Source organism: Pinus tabuliformis, chromosome 1_1 (assembly GCF_031772625.1).
Source record: "Pinus tabuliformis cultivar Carrire ecotype Pingquan chromosome 1_1, CPIR1, whole genome shotgun sequence".
In the NCBI taxonomy this organism is placed as follows: Eukaryota; Viridiplantae; Streptophyta; class Pinopsida; order Pinales; family Pinaceae; genus Pinus; species Pinus tabuliformis.
In genome coordinates this window covers 646491336-646515009 of record NC_142297.1, presented here as the reverse complement: position 1 = coordinate 646515009, position 23674 = coordinate 646491336, and the positions used below count along the sequence as shown (strand labels likewise).

At 39.5% G+C, this 23674-nt stretch overlaps 1 protein-coding gene across 1 annotated transcript in view; it reads left to right on the top strand.

Annotated features, from left to right (window-relative positions):
- LOC149215030 (beta-galactosidase 6-like) overlaps nt 1–23674 on the top strand; it is a 156977-nt gene that overhangs the window by 107481 nt on the left and 25822 nt on the right. The window contains exon 7 of the mRNA XM_089389600.1: nt 1891–1985. Within this exon, the coding sequence (XP_089245726.1) occupies nt 1891–1985 (95 nt within the window). The remainder of the gene's footprint in view (nt 1–1890; nt 1986–23674) is intronic.

Genomic DNA, 23674 nt, shown 5'->3' with positions numbered 1-23674 from the left:
CTTCTTCCAAGTTACCTAATAATCCATGCCCAAGATGCCCAAATGAAAAACAAGCATAAGCACCTGACTGCACAATGACAAAAGTACTTTTTGGGTCGGATTGCCCACCTTCTAATATATGCTCTTGACAGATGGGCGAGGAAACATACAAGTAATGTAGTGAGCATAGATAAAGTGGCACAACACATTTGTTATGAGTTGGCTCTCAGGTGCTGTTGGCTGCCCGCTGGAAGAAGATGAATAGGAGAAAAAACTCTCCTAGGAGTACCCAATTTTTGTGGGAAACAACCCCAACTGGTTAAAACCTGCTAATTTGTGTGTTTTATTGATCTGGTAAAACCTGATGTATTAACTGTACAGGTTGAATTGCCTCCTTGCGCAAGCTATCTCGGCCTCCTTAAGTGATGCGCTCTCCCTGACCTCATGCGCTGATTTGGAACTATTTTCCTGAGCTCAAAACACAAATTCTCACTAGTGCATAATCATATGATTCACCAAGTCTGCGCTCTTCTCTTTATAGGATCAAACTGCTCTTCAACTCAAGTGAATTGGCTCCTTGAACCCAAGTCGAACTGCCTCACTAAACTCAAGTCTAACTGACATCTAGAACTCAAGTGAACTGGCCTTTTGAACTTGAGTCAAACTGCCTCATTGAATTGAAGTCGAACTGAGATAAAATCTCCATGCATGGTCATTTCGATTTACTAGTTTTGACTATAGGAAAATTAGAGAAATTTCCCAAGTCAACAATAAGAGAAAGTAAGACTGCGCCTTAGCTTCGCATGCGGGTTCTTCTGCCAAATATATTGCACTGCTAAATTTAGCATAATCCTTCCATCTCTAACTTCAATTAACAAATGATGGGTCAACAATATATATCAAGTCTCAAATATGATTCTGAAGTGGTCAAGAACTAAAAAATCAAACAAAAAATAGAGCGAGTTCATACTTCCATCTCTAACTTCAATTAACAAATGATGGGTCAACAATATATATCAAGTCTCAAATATGATTCTAAAGTGGTCAAGAACTGAAAATCAAACAAAAAATAGAGCGAATTGATATTAATTTGTGCATGTAAAATGTTTGTTACAGTAATATAATCCATGGGGATTTTATTAGCCATAAAGAAAAGTATCCATGTTGGTTCATGCGTCTATATGGACATGCATCCGATGGATATTTATAATTTTGGCTTGAATGGCATAAGCACTTGGGCATGTATGAGCCATGGTCTAGAGGCTAAAAGGCCCACAAGGTGTGTTCTTGATAGGTCTCCAAGCTACAAATAGTGCCGCAATGATGTATATACTATAAACAACTTTGAATATCTAATTACTCATAAGAACCAAGTATTTTATCATGTTAAGTTTGTATTTTCAAAAGTTCATGTACACATAAAACATTGATTATATGTGTCTCTATTGACGTATCTCCAACTGTGCCTTCCCTTCTTATGGACTCATCTTTTGGGCCTAGATGATATGATCCATGTGGGCTTGCATGACATTATCCTGGTGGTCATGTAGATCTTATGCCATAGAAATGGGTCCTATATGCCCATGAGATAAGGGTTAACACGATAATGGACAAACAAACTTACACAAGTGATATGCAATATTGATTATTTGGTAAGAGTCCATATTAGTGTGTGTATATGTGTGGGTTTGTGTATATAATGCAATATAAATGTAGCTATATATTTTACTCTTTTTGAATCTAAATGCAATCATTAAATTCCACATTTTGAATTACTTGTTCTCATTCTACTTTTTTTTTTTCTTCCATTAGAGCAAATTTTAATACCAAGTACTTTGTAGTATTTGTAACATCCCATTGAATAATTTAAAGTTGCTGTTACAGGCATTAATATGGCACTTTGTTTTTCAGATCAACACTTGTAATGGTATGTATTGTGGAGATACATTTGTTGGCCCCAACTCAAACAACAAGCCTAAGATGTGGACAGAGGATTGGACTTCTCAGTAAGTCTAAATAGCAAATAAATCAGTTTCCTTATTATGAAGTGTTACTTTAGCTTTTATGACAAAGAAATTGACATATCGTCATGCAGATATGGTTTCCTATCTCTATAATCAAGATGTTAAAATTTGTTATTACTAAAACTGTAAACATAACAACATATTTTGTAATACAAGAAATATGAAGAAATCCGGGGTTCTGCAAAACTATCAGAGTTGTATACATTTCTAGGTGAAGGGACTAACAATGCACTAGGTGCTTGTTGATCACATGCAACCTTATATGATACCGGTGCAGGTTTTGTGTCACACAATCTTCATATAATAATATAGTACTTTTGGTTAGCATTGTTACACAAGTATCCGTACTAAGCTCCAAAACACCACAACTTTTTTTCTTCTAGGTAACATAGCTCGGGGAAAATCCTTAGACATTTTCCCTCATTCCGAGGATTGTAGCTACGTAGATTCTTTGTGGTGCAAGGCTAGGTCAACAATAGGGCTCAAAGCTGTCATAACAATATACTCATTCGGAGGACAACATGTCATTTATGAGAATATAATGTGGGGGGTGGGCATTAGGGGAATTTTGAGGTTAATAAATGGGCCTATCCACCAAAATGGGTAATCCTATAGAAGAAAACTTTTCCCCTATCTTGGATAGCCAACCAGCCGACAGCCCTACACATTGCTCAGTGATGATGATATGCTACATTCCTCCACCATTTGCACGGGTCATACACTTCTCTCACCATCCAATATTCCTCTTGAATGAATATGGGCTACCAATCAGTAGCTACTTTAACCATTTTGCATTCAAGTGTTTATAGTTAAAGTTATGGGCATTCTAACATGGATAAAAGGGTGATCTGGATGATTGACCGATATTCACTGTAAACTTGTTCTCTCACCTTACCAGGGGGGTTCAGTCTTTAGCCCTAGCCTAGTGGACCTCCTCTAAGGTCTTAGGGTTATAGGAGAGGGGCACTACTTGCGAAACTTGGATTGAACTAGCATGTCCATAACCATTCCATACTTAACATCTTCCATCATTCCCTTGATACTACATCCATCCTTTAGGTTATCTGTCTTTGGCTCATTGGAATTTGGCACTCATACATCAACATCCTAAAGTAGGTCTAGAAATTTTTTCTATCTTTTAGGTTATCTATCATTGGCTTATTGGAATTTGGCACTCATACATCCACATCCTTAAGTAGGTCTGGAAAATTTTGTTAATTTTAGGTATGTTCTATGCTTAGAGCAATTTATTTCAATTTTCATAGTTAGCTTAATATCTTTTCCAGATTAGCAATCACATCAGCATTAAACTAAATTGCAGATAGAACATAAACATAAATCGCAGAAGACAAGCCAAGACAGAGTATACAAGATGTGGCGCTAGCCAGGGACAAACCCCAATGTGGGGAAACCCTTGATCAATTCTTCTTATATGTTCTTTAATAGTTCAGCAGAGAGAGAGAGAGTACGTTTACAACAGAAGTCAACACTTTGACTTATCTAGATAAGAGAATAGATCTTCTCTAAAAAGATGATACATGAGATCAGTTGAAGACATGCTACTTCAACTGATTCTCCAAAGGTGACTCTTTCACCTATCATTGTGCTGCATCTCGTCATCATGCTGCATCTCACCATGCTGCATCCATCATTACAATGCTGGACCTCATGACTGCTGCACCTTATGCTGCATTGTTGTCCCATATGCCTTTGTTGAATTATGCTTGCTGTCCCATTGTGCCACTGCTGCACAATGTCATTGCTGTCCCATCATTGTTCTGTCTCATCATATTGCTGTCTCAACATCTTACAACTGTTCCATTGAACATTGCTGCACTGTACCATTGCTGCCCCAACATAGTGCTGTCCATGCTTGCTGCTGGCATGTCACAGTTGCTGTCCTACTTTTCTGCCAGGTCATATCACAGATGTCCTACTTTTCTGCTGCTGCACAATGTCTACTGTCCTATGTCATAGGGCTGTCCTATCATAGTTGCTGCCCCAACATCTTACAGTCCCATTGAACATTGCTGCACTCTACCATTGCTGTCCCAACATAGTTGCTGTACCTAGCTGCTAGTACTGCTGTCCAACATAGTTGCTGTACCTAGCTGCTAGTACTGCTGTCCCATCACAGCTTGTTATCTCAAGCAACCCAATATTGCTGCTGTCCCAACATACTTACGCTGCTCCAAATATGTATGTACCATTACCTAGCTGTCCTAGTTGTACTGTTGCACTGCTGTACCTAACAGTCATGCCCAAAACACTGCTGTTCTGGGCATATGGCAACCCCTAACACTTCCTTCAGCTCACAGTTCTAGGGTCCTTTGATTGCAGCAATCTTGGACTGATTAGGGTACTTCCTAACACTTTTCAATCTGCCTAGAAGTGCCCTCCTTTACTGCGACTGCCCGTCTAAGAGAGGAGGAGACCCTATACTGCATTTTCTGGGCAGTCTATCCCTCATCAACAACTTTGACCTTCCTCTGTTTGCTGCGGCTTGCTATATCGAGTCTCTTATTGACTGCGGCAGCCCAACACTCTTCCAAATGTCCTAAAACAGTCCTTATTGCTGCGGCATAAGGCCTGCAGTTAGGGCACCCCTGGACATTGACTAGGGCACAAACTGAACTGCGGTTTAGGGCCTGTCTTCCACGTATAATTAGGCCTCATCCTTGGCTACGGCTAGGGCACGTTGAGGCCTCCTTTATACATCATTCATCTGCGTCTATAATGCTGCATTAGTCTTTCTATTCTCTGTGGCTAGGGCACAACATGACCCTCCTTTCTCTGCGGTTAGATGTCTTTTCCTAGGACAGCGTTTAGGGCTTTTAAGGACAGCTGCATAGGGTCTCTTCTGGACCTGCGTTTAGGGCAGTTAGAACTCTTCCTTGCTACGCTATAGAAGTCTCCTCCATGACTGTGTTAAGGCTTCTTCATTGACTGCATTAGGGCTTCTTCATTAGGGCAACATTTAGCCTAGGGCACTCCCTCTAGATCTCTCCTTCATCAAAACCCAAAACAGAATGAAGAGAGAGATCACAAGAGTGTGAGTGTGTCAAAATGACTTGAAGGCCATCTCTATTTATACTAAAACGTTGAACACAAGTGGGGGCAATTTGGTTGCTGGTCGACCTTGACGAGATGTCTTATAACACAATTAAATTCATATTTCCATGAATACTTATCGGAATCGGATGATCTTTAGATCAATCCTACACCTCTTGATGAGAGGGATCCAAGAAAAATATCAGCTGGCATAAATAAGATGACCCACATGGAGTTTGGCCCTAGTTTCCAATTTTAACAAATTTTTCCCTGGAGGTAGATGTAGTTGCAAGAAAGATAAAAGCATGAGATGGACACAATAAAAGAAAAAGAAAATTTAAAATGGAAAAGATGGCCAGGACATAATTATCACAGGGGCAAAATCCTAGCATGAGCTCCACCCTCCTCATTAGCCATCACCTGATTCCTGAGCACTAGATGCTCCATCTCATCATAAGGAACCCTTGCATGTCCCAACCCCAATGAGCAAGAAACTGACATATCTTAAAGGGGTAAATAAATGATATCTAATAGAAAAGAAGCTTGGACCTTTGAAATATGATCCATATAAAATCATTATCAAAAAGAAGTAAAAGGTGCACTAGAGGGGTGGAAAAAGTAGGTCGAGGAAAGGGGTAACTCATGCTTCCATGATTTCTCCCTCCATTACATCTATACACTCATGATGTAGACCTCCATTAGTTGATCCCATGGCCATGGCACTTGGTCATAAAGTATTTCCCCCTCCATTGCCACCTATTGTCACTAATAGCTATGAACGATTGACTTTGGAAATGTCACCTCCCTTTAGGGGCTGGAAGCACCTAATAGGGTAGACTTATTTGTGGCCATCAAATTTATTCTACTTTTTCCTTCTTCTTTTATGAGTGCCGATCTACTAATGATCAACTGTGTTCAATATCAATGATCTAGCATTAACTTTTTTCTTTTTTTTATTTTCTGCCTTTTTGTCTTATTTTGTGTAAATTGATGTGATGCCAAAACCATTTTTGATCCGTTTGCCTTGCTTGATTCAAAATGTGTTGATAAAAGACTTAATGTACCAAGGTGTCCCGCGAAATTCCCAACCTCTTTACTCTTGATCTGCTCTGTCATAGGTGTTGGAAAGTTTGCCAAAACTGCATAACTTCTTGGCTTGTAATACTAAGAAGGAAAGAAAGATTTTTTTTTAATGTCCACGAGGCTAAATATAACCTATGGGATAGGCTGCTTTGCCATCTGATTTTTGTATTCAACCCTTTTCTTGTGCAACCTCTCAATGAATGCTCCCAACTTCTCAGCAATCCCCTTGTTGAATAAATTATCCCAAGAGCTAGTTGTTAGGATATTTACATAACTATCTCTGTTGTCTTTGAAGGCCTCACATTCTAAAATGAAATGCTTTTCAGTTTCCACTTTTCCATGTGCAAAAAATAAACGCTTTTTCTTCCCAAGAGTCTTTTGGTCTTTTCCAGCACCTTGTTTCACAACGAAGTTGATGAGAAATAGTCCTTAGCTGAGCAATAACAATTTTGGCCCTCCAAGAAATATTGCCCCCTATGTACGCTTTTCGATGATGATTACGGGTGGGATTAAATTCTTCAATATAGTACTTTCACTTTCTCCCTAACTCTTTATCCTGAGTGAAAATTTTCCATAACAAAAGCATTTATCTTGTTACTATTTGTGGGACACATGTTCAAGTAAATACCCCATTTACTAAACCATTTGTTATTTTGCTGCATCCAAGTCTTCTTTCTTTTGTAAAATATGTCATTGAAGACAACCTTAGGCCATCTGCCCTCTTCCATTTGCTTGATTGTTTTTAATTATCTTATGATTTGCACCATAGTGATTGCTTCAATAGGAAAACCCCCATTTCACTTAGAACGATATCATAAGGAACTAGAATTTTAATTTTGAACTTGTTTGTAATCAAGCGCTTCTGAATTTTCTCAATTTGCTTCCACAAATGATCCATAAATGTATGAGCCACAAATGCTCTCATTGTTTTGTTCCTTTGGGTTTTCAACATGAAATTTTCTTTCCAATTCTTTGTCCAACCTAACCATGATGCCATCAATGTTGGGATTGGTGGCATATGTCACGTCCATTTGCAGGTTACCACCCAAATCAGTTGCCCACTTCCTTGATAAAAGCATCCCCCATGCATCAGGTACATCAGTCACCACAATATCCACAGTGATCATAATATCAGCATATCTTGCCAATTGGACTTGGAGATCCTTAACTAAACCACATACTTCAATCCTTTTGGAGTCCATTACACAAATGTTGTGGTAAGTCCTAAATATCCTTCGATTTAGTTGATTCGTGACCTTTTTGGTTATAATGTTTGAAGAGGTCCCTAAATCCAACATACAATTGTGCACAAGATGGCCATTTACCAATAAGGTAATGAAAAAGGGTTGATGATGTTGATTTTCCACATAACTATCCATATTTTGCAGTGTTATTTGAGTGTCTTCATGTGCATCCCTAGGCACTTTTGCACTAACTTCTCCTTGAGACACTTTAATAGCTTCTAATAGCTTTGATCTTTGAGATGGTACCTTCAAAAGTTATGATACTAGAACTAAAAACTTTACATTGTTAATCCAACCACCTAAGTCAAAGTCCAAATTAGAAGTGGAGGAGAGAAAATTCTAGGAGTGCTTTGTTTCTGATCATTCCGTCTCTGGTAAGTTACCCTTTTATTTTTTGCCATGGAATGACCTGTTAAGATGAGGAATTTTCCCCAAAAAGTTTGGTGACATTATCATTGGTACAAATCATGCTATGAACCCCACAAGAATCAAACACATTATCAACACCTTGAATTTTTTCCATGGTTTTAACGTTTTGCTTCTTTCAATGGTCTCCATCCAATCCTCCATGGCAATGGTGAACATGTTAATTTTCTAACTAGTTCTAGTTCAATCTCCTCCAACAATGCCACTTTTAATGATCCTTCTAACAATGGAGCAAGTGAACTCCTCGTGGAATGCATCACAAGGTCTACAATAAGGAGGAGCTTGATCCACCATGTTGGTTGATTCTAATGGGTTGGGTGGTCTTTGATGTTGTGATGGGCCCTTCTTTTTCCGCCTATCATTTTGTTTAGGAGGAGATTTTATTGTTTGATACCTATCCATAGCCACCAACTTGTTTTGTAGGCATTCATTTGGTTGGCATGATTGTTAAAATTGGCAACTAGGGCCAAACTCCAAGTGGGTCATCTTATTTATGGCAGCTGATATTTTTCCTGGACTCCTCTCATCGAGAGGTGTAGGATTGATCTAAAGATCATCCAATTCCAATAAGTATTCATGGAGTTATAAATTTATTTGTGTTATAAGACAATTCATCAAGGTCGACCAGCAACCAAATAACCCCCACATGTGCTCAACGTTTTAGTATAAAAGGAGATGACTTAAGAGTCATTTCATACACACTTCACTCTTGATTTCTCTCCACTCGCTTTGGGTTTTAGTGGAAGAGAAATCTAGGAGAGGAAGCCCTAAACGCAGGAGGGAAGGAGGCTAATCTATGCTGCCCTAATGGAGATCAAACCATAGTTAAGGAAGGGACCTATACGTTGACCTAAAGAAGATGTCATTACCATTAACAAAGTCATGGAAGGAGTGTTAACGCAGCTATGAAGGAGGCTAAACAAGCTCCCCTATCCGCAGTTCTAAAAGGATACCTAGTTGCAGTCAAGGAGGGTTACATGATGCCCTAGCCATAGGTCCATGGTGCCTTAGCCGCAGACCACTTCAAGTGACTGAATTGATGGATGGAGGGCCAAGGTTCTAGGGCCGAGAGGGAAAGCTCCTAGGCTGAGTAAAGGAGGAACATAACACTGTATGGAGAGGCCTAAACGCAGGCCTAATGCTGCTTTCCTAGAATACCATAGACGCAGTCATTCACTGCAATATGCTATTCTAAATGAGGTCTATTCATACTTGCAGGGAGGCTGATTTTGGAAAGGAGAATTACAGATTGTTTGAGGGTAGCAAAAGGTAAGGTAAGACTGTTTCGGAAGGCTGTTAGTGTGCAGTAGAGGTCTGTGGTAAGCCACAGGCCTAGCCACTCCAAAATAGGCTAGCGCGTAAGTGTTAGGGGCTGCCATATGCTCAGAACAACAACATGAGGAGGCAACCATCTACCTTGACTAGGCCGCAGTTCATTAAGGTTGTTCAAGGTATGTTTTCGGGCATGATTGTTGGGTTGCTATAGGTTACAATGGGACTCCAGCAAGCACGGTGCTGCAAACACAAATGGGACAACAAGCAATCATAGGAGCAACAATGACATGTGGCAGCCAAAGCACATGGGACAACAGTAGAAATGCTAAACAATGGGACAACATCATGGTGCTGCAAGGGATAGTAGCATGGTCAATGGTACAGCAGGACATGGTGCTTGTTGGGGCTTGGTACTTGGTTGAAGTTGGGACAACAAGCTATGACATGGCACAACAATGCTAAACAGTGGGACAACAACAAATGCAATCATGGTGGAGCATGGTAGATAGATCATAGGATAGCAAGGAAATGGTGCTTGCATGGGACTGCAAGCAATCATGGTGCAACAGTATGATGTGTGCAACAAAGTAATGAGGTCTAGCATAGTGATGATGAGTGCAGCATGATGCAACACAGTGAGTTGCAGCATGATGACGAGGTGCAACACTATGATGGGTGATGGAGTCACCTGGGAGAATCAGTTGAAGCAGCATGTCTTCAACTGAGTTGAGCTACCTTATGTATCATCGTCTTAGAGATGATCTATGCTCTTAAATAAGATAAGTCAAAGCATTGACTTTTGTTGTAAATGTACTCTCTCTCTCTCTGTTGAACTATTGAAGAACATATAAGAAGAATTGATCAAGGGCTTCTCCACATTGGGGTTTGCCCCTGGCTAGTGCCACATCTTGTGTCCTCTTTCTTGGCTTGTCTTTTGCGATCTATGTTTATGTTCTATCTGCAATTTTACTTTAATGCTGATGTGATTACTAATCTGGAAAATATATTGAGCTAACTATGAAAATTGAAATAAATTGATCTAAGCATAAACATACCTAAAATCAATAATGGTTTATTTCAATAGCCTTGATTAATTGAGTTAGCTCTTTGATAGGATCATGTTCAACTTCCTTAGCCTCAACTTTGTTCCTTGAAGGGTTTCTTCTTGTGAATCCTAGAATGTCTGATTTCCCTGAAGCCCTTTTAGTTGCGCTTTGAGATTCCCTTAGACTGGATGTCTCCTTATCGCACAACTCATATTGATAATCAGTGTTAAAAGCCTCAATACAAGAGATGATAACATTCTTCTCTGGGGTTTTGATATCTTGGGGTAGACATTTGACTATGTCATTGAACTTTTTATTGAACTTTTCCATTATTTCATTTATATTCTTGTTGATTCCGTTCAATGCAACCAAAAGGTGGTGTTAAACTTGGCAACTAGGGCCAAATTCCACCTTGGGACAACTCATTTGACGGAGATGATGATTGCATTAAATTCCTCTTTTCAAGAGGACCAAAATTAATATAAAGATCATCCAATTTGGACAAGCAGAAATGTGTTTTTGAATTTATGCCCACACATGTGCAAATTGTTCAGGTCGACCACATCATCATGTAGGCTCACGAAGCCCAATGGATGTGACTCTTCACCCTCAACGACTTGTATAAATACAAGTGCCCTCTCACCTCATTTGGCATCATCATCACATGCATTTCTTCTCTTTCCTTCTCTCATTGGTTCATACAACGATTGGGCAGATCTTCTCTGTCTCACACGTGTGGTAGAAGGATGAATTTTCTGGGCAAATTGTAGGGCCGAATTTCAGGACTGTTGCAGGAGTTTGGCCAGCATTGACCGAGCACTTTGACTATGATTTTTGTGGGAAAATCTCGTGTTTGGCAGGCTGTACAGTTTGGCACAGGAACCGAGAATTTATGGGCACTTTGACCACAGGGCTGACGTTAGGGTTGACCATAGAGTTGACCAAGTTTGACCACAGTTTTCAGGACTGTTTTGGGTTGACTTTGACCACCTTATCAGGTTGAGTTTGACTGGGTATGACAAAGCTCCAAAAAGGAAGATATGTTGTTGCATTGACCATCTTTGACTTTTTGGTTAGGGCTGAATTTGACTGCAGTTGGCGGTAGATTTGTCAGGGCATTTTTGACTATTATTTGGCAAGTCAAATTTTGACTTTTGTACTCTCTCTCTCTGCTGAACATTTGATATAATAATAAGAAGATTTGATCAAAGGGTTTTCTCCACATTGGGGTTTTTCCCCGACATCCGCCAACTCTGGTGTCCTCTTGTCTTGGCTTGTCTTCTACATTTTATTTTATATTTTATCTACAATTATTGTCAATTTGATTTGTGGTTTATGTGATTGCTATTGAAAACTAAATTGGAAATTTTCATCGGGCTGCTAAAAGTACATTGAAGTAATTGTGCTAAGCATAGAACATACCATTGTTAACTAAAATTAACAGGTGGTGATCATCTTTCTTATCCACCCATTTAGTGTTGAAAGCAACTATTATTCCAGCAATGGTTGTGAAACTATTGTCATTCTGATCCAAGAACTAGTCCATGGCATCCTCTTCCAATGATAGCACAAATAGCTTGATCTTCACATCTTCATGGTTGTAATTCTGACCACTACACCAATTGGATACACAGGTTGAAATTTTTGACATGTGGCTTGGCACTTATTGCATTGTTTCCTTGGAAGGAAGGCTACTTCTCTATGGCCTTGTCAAGCAATGGATGAGGACACCCATGGATGTTAGCAAAATTGAAAGGTCTATATGCATCATCCATATCCATGACTACTTTAATGTTAGCTTCAAACAAGAAATGGATATCAGAAATTTCTTCCTATCAAAGATTATCAAGAAGTCTACTAGAAGAGAGTTTGATTAACTACTTCCTATAAGCCCTTTCAAGCTCAAGGATGGGGCTAAGCAAGCTACTTGGATTCCCCCTAGTAGATTGCTTTTGCACTATTTTGATTCAGTGGAGTCACCTCTTGAACACAAAACAACCTATAAAATCCAATCATGCAAGAATGTCGTATTTTCGGTTTAAAAAAATTTATCCTCAGCAACGACGCCAAAAATGTTGCCACCTTAATCCACACCTGGGATTATCGTGGAGAAAATATTTAACTCCAATTGGTGTGGCCTTGAGGGAAAGCCTAGAGTTGAGACTGACACTCAATTCGCAAATCCTCTATCGAGGCTCACTCCTAGTTGAAGCCAAGGGGGAATGGACCCTAAAAGATATCTGAGGCTTAACTAATTAAGTTTTAAGAGTTAGTAAGGATGACCAAGATACAATCCATGATATAGAATTAAAGTACATTCATGAGCATATACATCCGCAAGTATTGAAATTGCAAAATGAAACCAAAAGACCTGTTGCTGCACAAACTAGCAGGCCCAGTAAATAGGCTAAAGCTAGAGGGCACAACAACACCTTGAGATAAAGGCCCACTATCACCACATCCTATGTCTCCTCTTCTCAAGGTTTCATCGATGGGAGGAGTCCCAATATTGCTCACTTGTGATATATGTTCCTAGGATAGGTTTGAAGTGAGGCTAGGTGGCTCATTCAATGGAAAGGTTCAATTAAAGTATGAGCTTTGGGAGAAGCTAGGAGGATTTTCCACAAAAAACTGCGTGAAAGAACTACTATGCAAGACCTAGGGTTGAGATGTTTGACGGGATAAGAGTTCATCCAAGGTTAGGATAGTGAAGAGAAAAGGTTTCAAATGATATACTACTAAAGTACAAACCTTCAAGAAATCCCTAAGCTGAAGGGAAACTTCAAGGGTTCCCACTTGGTGTGATAGCTAGGGCATCAATTTTCTTGAGATTCCATAGTTGAAATTCGTTCAAAACTTGCAGATGCCAAGAGGAGAAACTATAGAAAAGGTCCATCCAATCAGAATTTCAAACACACTCCTCTAAAGAATTTTATACCAAGCCATAGAGAGGCTTCCTTAGCCTTAAAGGGACGAGGGAAAGAGAGAGAAAGAAGTGAAGAAAGAACAAATTATCTTGCAGAATGTGATCACCAAGTGCCCTAGACCTAGTGCTTACCTATTGGGAGAAAATGGAGTCACGATAAACTATGAAATGGCAACTGGCTATTCAAGGAGACCTAGGAAGGATTTTCACTACCCTAGATGGAAGCAACAACAAAACAACTTCTAGATTTAAATATTTTGATGACACTTTTGTGGAGTTTCAAGGATGAACATGCAATTAATCTCTTAGGAATATTCATTCATTCTTTGTCCAATGAGTAATACATGCAAAAATTTCCAATAGTTTTCAATGCTTCAAACAAATTTGCATTAATTAGGGCACATTTAATCACCATAAGAGAATTATTCCATGCATTAGAAATTCATTAAAACAAAAGTATAGCATCATATAGCACTTACAAGACAAAGAAGCGTCGGAAATACTGAGAGGGGGTTGAATTAGTATTTCCCTTCTTTTCAATTGATTAGTTCATTATTCAAAGCATTCAATAAAAACATGAGACAATCACATCAAGATAGTGTGCAAGAGAGTTGACTTTAACAAAAGCTTTGTTATGTATGAATGTACATACAATCGTTTACCATAGAAATCTAGAAGGAAGTGGAAGACTCCCTAAGCTTTATCCAACAAGTTGGAAGGAAACAAAGCTCCCTAAAGGTTGGGCTCCCGTACTAGGGAAAATGGCCCAACTGCAATAAGACAATCAACTGCTACTACTGCTCCCACTGCTTGTTGTAATTGATCCACTGCTACTGCCCATACATTTGTTGTTGCTCTTGTTATACTTGTTGTTATCCCTATCTGCTGCTCACTGTTGTTATTATCATCGGTGCTACCAACACTACTGCTATTGTTGCCACAATTTTCATTGTTGTTGTCTACACCTGTCTCCACTACTGATGTCCATTATTATCTCTGCTTCAACTGCTGACCTCTGTCCATTTCTGTCCTCTGCCATTGCTATCTTCAATTGCTAATGTTACAATCCACTCTAGCCTATTTCTACTGCCCACTTGTCTATCCATTGCTACCTCATCCACTACACACTACTATAACACTCACATCAACAACAATTCCAAATCTGCAAAGTACCATTACTACTGCATATCTCAAAGTCACTTGTGAAAATGTCAAGTCTAAATTCCTATTGCAGTGACTGGTATTATTTCTTCTAACTAGTAATTAAATTAGTAGTTTATTGCTATGGAAACAACGAAATAAACACAAGAAATCTCGACAGAAGCAGTACTGACACAACCTGCCTTCCAAAAAATTGGCCTCCTGAAGCCTCTGCGTTAGCTTTGCGCTGCTCTGCGCAGTCTCTTTGATGTCAAGCCTCAAACAATCTATGATGAAGTTGTTATATCTGCCTTTGCTAAGGAAACCGTCTCTTCGGCACTCTGGAACCTCTACCTGACCTCTGGATTTGAGAACGAATTTTTCTCCAGCAAATCAAATTGCCAATATGAAGCAACTACGCAGTCCTGTGTGCTTCCTCACTGGGAATAACTTGACCCTCTTGCTGCTGCCTCTCTGGATCTGGAAAACTTCCTCCGAACTCACTGCCCCTGGCCCTCACTCATTGCTAAGATCTCTAGCTCTTCTGGCAGCTGACTGCTGCTACTCTGGAAACCGATCTGCCAAGGAAATCGAATTTCTGGTGATTTCAAGTGTATTCTCCGAGTGCCCATAAACTTCCTCTTATAATTAACTGTTGGGGCACCAACGACCAAGATTAAAACTTAATCAGTGGCTAGGATCATATTGGAATCGATCCACGTGAGTTTTTAGATGGTTCTCACCTTGACTTAATTAATATTGATTAATCAACTAGTTTCTCTAAGTTTAGATTTAGGAAACATTTAAAAAATTGGTTAATAATCTAATTAAGTCACTTCTAGGTGGAATTTTCAGAAACGATTTTTGGGTCTTAGAAATCTCATGTATTCTAGCCTCTCCACCAAATTTCGTGGCTAGAACACATTTGATGCTACAAAAACTAACATGTACCTAATGGGAGGTATCGTTAATCAAACCTCTGCTTGCTTCCCCTTGGCCTCTTTCTCACAACCTACCTTAGGGACTAGCTTTGAAATAGTTAAGAGGAAGGATACTCCTAGAATAGGCATATAATTAAAATAAACCAAGATCTTGCATCTCACCTTAGTCATAGGCATTGCATCTCATCTAGGATAGATATGCATTCATTAAGCAATGATTGTTCATCCAGTTACTTGGTCTCTAATTGATTCAAAACAAGTAGTTGACTCCATAAGGCACTGGTCTCATAATATTCTAATTGAATCCTTTAAAACTTGCTAAATCAACCAAGTGGCTAGGACATTCAATCGTGTCTCTCGGACTCATTGGTTGCCAACTTGTCCTTCACCTCCATCTTTGGACTACCCCCCATAGCCTGCTATTGGAAGACAACTAGAATGGAGTGGGCAAGGATCGGAGTGATAGCCCCCGACCTGAGTCGTTGTCGCACCATGCCTGTAAAATCTAAGTGACAACATTTTTTTGGCGTTGTTGCCAGGGATATCTTATTCTCGGCGCTTCAACGACATCTCTTCAATCTTTAATCATTCCTTGTCCCATCAATGCCACATTTTTTGGTACCATTGTGTCAATATCTTCATCTTTTCATCACCTTATCCTTTTCCTCTCACTAATATGTTCATCTTTTCTATCTGCACCTTTAGCACCTGGGCATTTTAGTTGGTTTCCTGTTTGGGTGGCGACTCCATTTATTCATCCATTTACAAGAATCTATTCTAGAAGAAATCTTGGTAACTTGGTTGACCTTGCTCCTGATCCTAAAAAGGCTCTAAGAGCTCAGTTAAACAAATTACATTCTAGAAAGCATTTAATCTTTCTCGGATAGGAAGCCCTCCCCGATATCCACTTGCTTTTCTCTAATCCTATAAATCAAAACTTCATGGGTTACTTCAGCCCTTGTAACTTTGCCAACATCTAGGGGTATCCTCATGATCTTCTACATGATTTTGTTATGAACAAGCTTCTGACTTTCCAGGGGAATAATGCAATCAATGCTATTGATCATATAAAGAAGTTCAACACCTTTCTGAAAAGATATGCTCATGTGATTGCATACAATCATGAGGATGTTAGAATGACACTGTTTGTCCTTTCATTAGAAGTCACATTGGATTGGTTTCAGGACAAGTCAGATAATACTTTTGATTCTTTGCGAACCCTTACTGATGCATTCAAAGATAAATTTGGGGACAAAAGAGAAGGAAAATATTTGGTTAAAGAGCTTAATTCTATTAAGAAAAGGGAAAATGAGACAATTAAAGAATTCAATCAAAGATTTAATGGTCTTCTAAAGGATATGACTCAAGATTACAAACCACCTGACAAGACAATATTAGAACAATATCTTGAAGCCTTTGGTGTTGATACTCAATACAATATTAGACGTGCCAAACCTGCTACTTTAGCTGCTGCTCAGAATGAAGCTCAGGAATTAGAAAAGGATAAGAAAGCCTCGGGTAAATTAGAGATTCCTTATTTCGAAAGAGCCTGATTAAGTCTAAAGGGAAGGAATAGAGCATGACCCCATTAAAGAGTTAACACAAATGATAAAGGAAACCATCGGAAAAACCATCAAGCCTCCTCAAGTGGAGGAACCCCAAACTCCTTCGTTGTGTCTTCCATGTAGTGATTTTGTTGAAATCGAGAAAGTTCCTGAAAAGATTCCCCCTCCCAAGGATCCTCAGGAGCATCTCATTGTGAAATAGTCTAGCATTGGGAATTATGTTGTCCTTTTTGATCTTATAACTTTACCAGAAAATAAAGATGATCCTAAGAAATAGATCTGGCACATGAGTTTCGATGGTTCTTGCTCTAAGCAGGGTAAAGGGGTTGGAATTGTTCTTACATCACCTTCAAGACACGTATTTAAATTTTCTTTCCGATTAGTTTGAAGCTACTAACAATGTAGTTGAGTACGAGGCTCTCCTAATGGGTCTTGAAATAGTCAGGGATCTCAAGATAAAATTGTTGAGTGTCAAAGGGGATTATGATCTTATCATCAAGCAAGTCAAAGGTACCTTCTCATGTAAGAGTGATAGGCTTAAAAGATACATAAATGTTGTATGGGACACTATTGAATTATTTGATTTTTTTGGTATCCAGATCATCCCTAGGGAAGAAAATAGTCAGTTTTGCTTCTCGACTTTCCTGTGGAGGTATAGTTTGCCTCTACTTCAAGGGCATCAGTTTGGATCAGGTCCAAGGTAGGAGATTTCCTTTCTCTAAGAGTAAAACCAAATTTTGAATCAAATGTCCCAGCAAAGACCACTCGGGTAGCGGCCGGTGTAGGTGTGATTTCAGCAGGCAGATTATTGTACATCTAATTAAATCTTTTAATAAAATCTGAGATATCCTCACCAGATTTCTTCTTGATAGCATTAAACTTTGCGAGGATGTACCCATGGTCTCTCTTCTCACCCCATCTCTACAAGAAGGAATTCTCCATTTCTTCCCAAGTGTTAATAGAAGCATTTGGCAAGGATTTAAACCATTTCCTGAACTCCCCATCCAAAGATTGGACTAAAAGCCTCAACACTACATCATGATGTTCAATATTTTGATTCTCTGCAAGGCACAAAAAATATATGTGTCTCTATGTTGTTACATCAACTTCTTCATTATACTTGGGTAGGAGCTTGAGGTAGTCCAATAGCATAGCATGTGGAGGTTGAGGCAGGTTTAAGGGGGCATACTTGTTTAGTAAGAAACTTGGGACAACGATTTGGACAAGGGGTGGTGGTGCTTGAATTCCTGGAGGAGCTTAAGGTATTACCAACGGTAAGACAACTGAGTGATAGTGGAATGAGGGACTGTTCACACTGTGGGTAGGGCCGCTTTGGGGTTTATCTTTTATTTCCTCAACTTCTTCTTTGTCCTCTAGGGAGACTGCGCTGAGGGGCGGACCAATCTCGGGAGGATATACCAGAACTCTAGGAGTTTCGGAATAATGAATTACAACCTTCTGTGTACTGGATAAGGAATTTTTAGGAAACGAGAACACAGTAGCATTAATATTGGAGATTTTTTCCTCTCTAATCTTTCTGGATATAGGCTTTTCTGGATCAGAGACAATTGGCGGTTTTTGTTGAGAGGGGTTTGCACGGGTATGTGGCCTCATAGGAGCTAGAATGATCAAATAAAAATATAGATAGTGGAGTTGCAAGGGTGAGAGATTTTCAACCCACACTTTCCTCGCTCACCTAACTGAGGGAATGTAATGATTTGTCGTACCCAGGAAAAAATATTTCACAATTCCTTCCCTGACAACGACGCCAAAAAGATGTTGTGGTTAATTCTAGCACCTGTAGCAGCAATGCTTTAGGGGATATGAAAAGCCTCCTAGAGACAACCTCTGGGTTGATTATAGACCAGTGCCTAGGACATCTTAAATAGTGCTATTAGATTTATCTTGAGGACTCGTAGCACCAATAGTTTTGTCACAAGTAATTTAAATGGGATTGATTCAGCACTGTTCATGAAAGTACAATGTAAGAAATAACATATGCACAAAAATCTATAGGGAGTAATCCTCAATAAGTGGTGGCCAAAGCATATTGAAAGCTTGCAACAAATCAATGGTTAAGGGAGATGTAATAGTAGAAGACAATAAAGAGTAATTCCATCAAACATAGCTTAGACTTTAAGGATTCTATATCTCTAGATTTAGAAAGAAACGGGAGTAATGAAAGCCTTATGAAATGCTAAGATGCATGGAGCGCCTTTTAAAGACCTTATTACCATATCAATATAGGCATTCTTTATCAATGACTTGATTTAAATGAATCTGCATATAATGGGAATATATCTAGCTACTACATACATGCAATCTGAGGAGAATATCAAACATATATGAAAACACTAAGGGAGAAAAACATACTGCAATCCAATAAGTCAAAATCACCACAAATCTTGTATTAATCCTTTGAGAGAGTGCATACATCAATATTCATATCACTACCTTTGTGAAACAAGAAAAGGATCCTCACAAGAGTTTCTTTCCAAAATTTTTGAACCTTTCTGAAGTGTTGCTTCCCTCTATTTATATGGAGAGGGGAGCTTTGAACAATAGCTACAAAAAATATCTCAGTCGAGCCTCAGCTAGCAGACTGACTAGCTGTCTCAGCCTCGGATGGCTCTATTGCCCAAAAATGACTACGACAGACTTGATTGTTTCATTAAATTGCGACAAAGAACAGAATAACAAAACAAGTGAACAAATAGATGAAATCTACAGTAAAATATCTCCATGCTCATCTGTCTGATCACCTTTGATCAGGCCACTGCTTGGTTGCGATATTCCTCCGCTAGTACTCGACTGGTTCTCGTCGATTTCGCCTTTACTGTTAGAATCGCTCGTCCTCTAGAGCTGGGAGTGATCAATTATTGGTTTCATGCCATGGTGCATAAACAAGGGTCATCCATGCGTACTTCATCTCCCCACTGCATGGAGCTCCATGCTGAGTCATTAAGTCCTGAGCTCCCATACCTTCATTTATTCACTTTAGGCTTGGGCATAGGGCACTTGAATTCATTTCCCCTATCAGTATTGACCTTGGTTTCTTGTCACAAGGGGTTTCATAGGATCAACCCATGCCAATCTCCAAATGCTCCATGTCCTCCTTTAATGCCTGAGTTGCCGACCCATTATGCCTTTAAAGATTTGTATTCCATTATCGGGACATTATTACATCAGGACTTTTATTCTTAAAGACCTTACAAAACAATAAACTTCGATCCTCCTTAGCACCCTTTGCTTTGAGCCATTTCCCTTTTTGGTCATATGACCGGGGGATATGACCGGATGCTTAGCCCTCGGGCGCTAGAGCCTTTGGACTCGTGTCTGGGAACCCCTTTCCTTTGTTAAATGAAATATCAAAGCTCAACGAATTAACAACTTTCAACTGAAGAACCTTTGCGAAACTGCGAATGCCGATCTCTGATTGGGCCCACTTGTAATGTCCCAATCAACATATCTGCGATTTCCGATCCATGTCTTTGGTGCCACCTACCAGAACTTGCGATCGCCGATATGCAAGAGTGCTTGTATTGCTTAGCTCTTGATTCCTCGCTCTTCTTGTGTCCATAGGCCAGCCCCTAAATCGGAGGTTTTCAATTGGCGTTTCCCCTTTGATGCATAATACGCTTCGACCTGATCTCCAATCATTGACATCATCATTGGCACGTGTGGCTTCTTGAGTGGTGACACATGTCACCTGGATATGCCCCCATAGGACCCCTAAAAATGCCAGATCAACATGCCATGTGTCCTTCCGCTTCGTACTGCCACATCAAGATGACGTCATCTGCCAGGTGGTCCTTATCGGAACCAATCTCATTGCACCACATGTCCAGTTGGAGGAGAGAGAAAAGGCCCCGCCTGCCCTTGGTTTTTTGTTGATTTCCTTTGTTACATTTTTCGAGGCATTCCTGGTGATTTTGCACTATCGGCGTTTTTTCCTGTAATTCCATAATAGAGGTCACTTGAAGATCGCTAGGACTTCCGATTTGCGACGTGATATGGCTTGAAACTGCCGATTCAACGTTATTGGCGTTCGACGATCGGGAGTTTGCTGTGGCTGACACTTTGAACACGCCGATTGCCAATATGTTGACATGCCTTGGACCTATGATCTTTGATTTCAGTGATCATTGATCGTTTGTTTGCTCAGACGTCCCTTGCTACTGCTGTAGAAAACTCCAATTGCAGCTTGCGATATGCTCCTAGACCTCCAATATGTTCTTCCTTCCTTCTTTTCAAGGGCGACAAAACCCCTAAACTTCAACTGGCCATATCTCTTGATCAAGAAGTCCATTTTCGGACTTCCATATACCATTGGAAAGCTCATTCTGAGCACTATGCAATGGAGGGGGTACGATTTAGCTTTGAGTGCTTTTGTGGCTGGGAATATGGCTGCAAAATTTTCTGCCATATTGCATCTTTTAACGGCTGAAGACAAATTTTACAGAGGGTGACAACAACCTCAAAGGGGAAATGATACTCTTTCCAAGATATAACAAGTAATATAATTTTCAGCTAAAGGTTACAAAATAGATTAAGCAAATATTTACAACTTTTTGGCTTGGTTCCTCTCACCAATAAGATTAAGACAAAAAGATCTAAAGTTCCCTTATAAGTAAATGGGATATATTTACAAAATTGTTACCAGAAGGAAATCCTAAAGGATTTTCTAATGGAAGAAAAAGCTTGAAGAAGGCTACAATGCTGGAAATTCAATAATCCTTCAAGGTACTCTGTGAGCGTGCCAAGTACCAACTTCAAAGTTGCCTTTTCTTAGTTTTGTAGCATCGGATGGTGTTCTACTCTAGATACTTTGTGGAGACGCTAAAACATAGGAGTTCTCCAAAATCCGAAAATCATTTATGGAAATTCCACCTAGAGATGGCTCAATTAAATTAATTGACCATAATTAAAAATTTCCTAAGTCTAACTTAGGAAAAGTGGTTAATTAATAGGAATTAATTGAGAAAGGTGTGAATCATCTAGAAACTCAGACAGATCGACTTGGAGATGATCTCAACCATCGATTAAGTTTTAATTGTGGTTGTTGGAGTCCCAACTAGAGATTATAAGAAGAGGTCGATGGGTAGATGGAGAACATAACAGGGTAGATACTCAGTGATCTGGGCAATTCGATTTTCCAGTGTAGTTGATTTAGTAGAAGAAATCGAGCCAGTGGATCGAGTAGCAGGTGGTAGAGGGGCAATAGAGTATTCCGGAGGAGATTCTAGTTCCGAAGAGTCAGAAAGAGGAGGCATAAATTATTCTCTAGGAGGCTACATAGGGGTAGTGCAGAGCCTCAATTGAGCAGTGCAATTCAGTTGAAGAGAAGCTTGTTTTCAGTTCTGGAGGCTGGGAGTATTTTCCAGAGTGCTGGAGAGACAATTTGCGAGTCACCAACAGGGAAGACGACTTGATTTGTAGGAGTTCTGGGCTGAGCATGAAAGGATCCGTGCTAGGGTAACGCAGGGACTGTGCAGAGCTGGGTGGACAACTTGCTTTTCAGAGGTAGTCAGGTGCCATGACTGTTCAAAGACAGGGTAAAGTCTCTTGGTATATTATTGCCAGTGTTTCTCTTGGGTAGAATCGTCATTTTGGCGACATTTTATTGTATTCGGAAATTATGCTACTACATAATAATAAAAGCCCTCACTACTGCACTGATTTTCCCACATTGGGTTTTTCCGGGGACATTTGTCCAAAAATAACGATGTCAAAATTTTTGTGTGTGCTCCTAATTGTTGTCCTAATTTTTGTGTGCGCTCCTAATTGTTGTCCTAATCATTCGTGGAAATATGGAATGAGAGAGATTAGTTAGTGTTGAAAAATGTAACCAGGTTCGATCTTCATAATGTCATGTGTAATTGTGATTTTATGTATTTAATGTAAAGAAAAAAAATAAAATTAGTACTAATGCTTGTCTCACGGGTTTCATGATCAAGGAATTTTATTTTTAGTTATGGCTCCCATTGTGAGCCCTTAGGATTGGTCATAAAGTCAAATTGAGTCAATGTCATGTATGAAGGACCCTTCTTGGGCATGTTACATATTTGTGTAAGTTATTAAAAGAGTAAAAAGGCCTTCCAAGACCAAGCAAAGGAACCTCCAACAAGTTGGCCTCAAGATGAAGTGATGAACCTACACCCACATCTCAAGTCGACTTATTTGATGGGAAAACCACTATAAATAGGCAGCTCAGCCTCCATTTGGATCTCAGAATTCAGTCAAGGAGAAGTCTACAATAAGAAGTGTGAGAATCACTAGGAAAGGAGCCCCATGACTAGCAAAGAGTAGAAAAGGAAGAGAAAAGTGTTTGATAATACTTTTCGGTCTGTTTTTGGGTTAGGTACACTCTATATTTGCTAGAATCTGCTGCTACCTATTGCAGGAAGAATGAGTTACCACAGTCACATTGGAAGACAATTTTTGGGTAAAGAACAAGGAAGATCTCAAGATGAATTGGCAAGAAGAAGTCTCCTTCTAGAGTGAGGATAATCAAGGGTCATAGTTGGTCATCCACATGTGCTAAGGGTTTTTGAATTAGGGCCGAAAGTTGCAGATCTGTCCTAGGAATCAAAACACTTCAAGGTAGCCAAGAAGGAGGAAGAAACGAGTTTGACTATTGTTCATTAACGAAGAAGAGGAAGCTTTGTGACTTGGTCTTGGAGAGGTCAAATAGGTCAAGGGTCTTGGTCTTGGTATTCGTCAATTGAGGTCTCTATAAGAAAGAGAATTCGTTTGGGTTTTCCTTTCAAGTCAAACAAAGGTTTTGGCTTTGGCTGATCGCCTACATTCTGTGTCTCTTGTCTCTTTATGGTTTATGCATTGGTAGTTGTTTGATAAAGAAGAACACTATAATAATCTAAATAAAAGAAGATCCTAATCTAAGAAGTAAAAAAAATTCACAAGCAGTTATCTAAAGAAGAGAAATCAACTAATCTTAATGCCCTAGATTTCTC